Here is a 2,260-nt window from a genome sequence, read left to right on the forward strand (position 1 = left end):
CTGTTTAATTTTATTTGTTTAAGTAAGGTTGGTTAGCCATCTACTAAGACCTGTGAGCACCGAGTCTGCATGGCCAACATCGCCCCTTTAGAGGGCTCCATGTCTGTTGGGTGTGCGTGGGTACAAAGTGGCTCCACACGTCACTGCCTGTTCGTTGTTGCTCTTGCAGAAGCACACCCATGTCCTAGGACAGGCCCTGTTTCTCTTGCTGGTTCTGGGATGCAGGAGGTCGTGGATGGGGATGGCTTTTTCAGACACTTCAGCCCTGTGACCTGTTTTCGTTGCAGCAAACCCCCTGCCCCCCCTCCCCGCCCTTACTCCCAAGGCTGTGTACCCTTCCGTGAGGCTGTCTCTCTACTTGCCACTGTGGGATGTCCTGCAGCACTTAAACGAGGTGAGAACCACTGGGGCACTGGGACAGGGTGGCAGGTGGGGGAGAGAGTCCTTCAAGGGACTTGTTATTGGGAAGTATGAAAACGGGTCCTCTGTCCTGTCCAAACTTATGACCATGGACAGGAACCACCAGCTCCTCCTGAGTGTGTGTGCAGGGGCTGGGGTGGGAGGGGTGTTAGAGGATCCTGTTTCTGGCTCAGATGAACCTGTCTGGTGGATGCTGCCGTGTGGGTCTATGGTCCATATAGGATCCATCCAGGAAGGGCTGCTGAGCTGGGAACCCAGGACACGGAGCTTCTGTCTTCACCAACAATTAGGCCAAATCACTGAGCTGCTCTGGGTCTCTGCTCCACTTTTAAAATTAGACTACCTGTCCAATTTTGGAGAAAAGGAGAAAACCATTGGAAAACTATAACTCTTGAATTCACATTGCTTTCACCTTTGCTATCACTATTTTAGGTAAAAAGTAGTGAGTGGTGCACTGTAGATGGTGGATAATTGTTTGCCTGGTGTGTAATTCACCACGTGGCTTCAGTTATTTCAGAATACAGCTCTCTCTGTTACGNCTATCACTATTTTAGGTAAAAAGTAGTGAGTGGTGCACTGTAGATGGTGGATAATTGTTTGGTGTGTAATTCACCACGTGGCTTCAGTTATTTCAGAATACGGCTCTCTCTGTTACGTAGTTCTTAACGGTTGTAGCAATGGTTTTTATCTCACCATGCCCCACCGCCCCTGACTTTCCCGGTCAGTGGAGACATAAAGCACCAGAGCGTTATCACACAGCAACTGCTTTATTATTTCCTGTTTGAGGAACCCTTGGGGACCATTAGGTGGCACAACGCAAGTGATGAGGCTCTCAGGAAGAGGGATCCTGACTTCTCATCACTTTGGCTTCTGTTCCTGCCGTGTCTCCTTCATAGCCAGTCAGATCTAACATCCCAGTCAGTATGGAGAATCTTCCTATCAACAGTGGAAGTGGTCAGTCCTACGGGTTCATCCTTTACGAGTCCACCATCTGCTCTGGAGGCCGTCTCTACATTCATGTGGAAGACGTGGCACAGGTAGGCTTAGCAGGCTGTCCGCTGTGGTAGGTGAAACCTTAGCCTAACTCTGAGATTGGGCAAGGTGGTTAGTCACTGGTCCACTCTACTATTTGGTAGTATTTTAAAGCACCTACTATGTGGGAAGCATTGGGAATATAAAGTCAATCCAAAGAGACTTGCTTTCTGCTTTATCACAACTCCTTATCTGTGTCCAGCCATCTCTGCAGACCTAGGCCAGTCCCTGCCCCTGTAATAACCACGTTCTGCTTAAGCCACAGCCTCTCTTCTGTCTTCCTCAGGTGGGCCTGTCAGTCTGATGCTGCCCTTCTTTTGCAGGTGTTTTTGAACGAGACACTTATAGGAGATCTGGACGGGAATATCCGGCACCTGAACTTTCCTAAATTCAGAGTAAGTAACTGGAGAGTCCAGGTGATGCCCTAGACCTCCCCCTCAACACAAGCATAGCCTGGTCCTGAGACGGACTGCCCCCTTTCTCTACCACTGCACTTCGGTTCCTCACTCAGGCCACTGCGGGAGGTGTGTAGGGCTGTATGCACAACCGCATCTCCCAGGCCTGCTCTAGTATGGATAGAATTTCCCCAGTAAGCTCTGAGTCAGTAGTCAGTCCCTATTTGGGTCTCTGACCAAAGGCACCACTGCATCTCTCTGACTTTCTTAATGTGATCAGCAGAGAAGAAAGGGAAGATTGAATGTGGAATAGGAACACTACGTGGGTTTTACGAGAGAGGGAGGATTGTTGGGCTATGGAGCCTCTTTTCCCTCATTTGCTTGTCTTTCCATCTGGGACTCCTGGAAAAAAA

At 49.4% G+C, this 2,260-nt stretch overlaps 1 protein-coding gene across 1 annotated transcript in view; it reads left to right on the forward strand.

Annotated features, from left to right (window-relative positions):
• LOC103581149 (beta-galactosidase-1-like protein 3) overlaps positions 1–2,260 on the forward strand; it is a gene marked incomplete at its 5' end in the record, with an annotated part of 33,161 nt that overhangs the window by 22,417 nt on the left and 8,484 nt on the right. Inside the window, 3 exons of the mRNA XM_008563051.1 lie at positions 288–394; positions 1,317–1,457; positions 1,776–1,847. Coding sequence (XP_008561273.1) covers positions 288–394; positions 1,317–1,457; positions 1,776–1,847 — 320 coding nt within the window. The remainder of the gene's footprint in view (positions 1–287; positions 395–1,316; positions 1,458–1,775; positions 1,848–2,260) is intronic.

Source organism: Galeopterus variegatus, unplaced genomic scaffold, assembly GCF_000696425.1.
Source record: "Galeopterus variegatus unplaced genomic scaffold, G_variegatus-3.0.2 Scaffold12452, whole genome shotgun sequence".
Taxonomy (NCBI): Eukaryota; Metazoa; Chordata; class Mammalia; order Dermoptera; family Cynocephalidae; genus Galeopterus; species Galeopterus variegatus.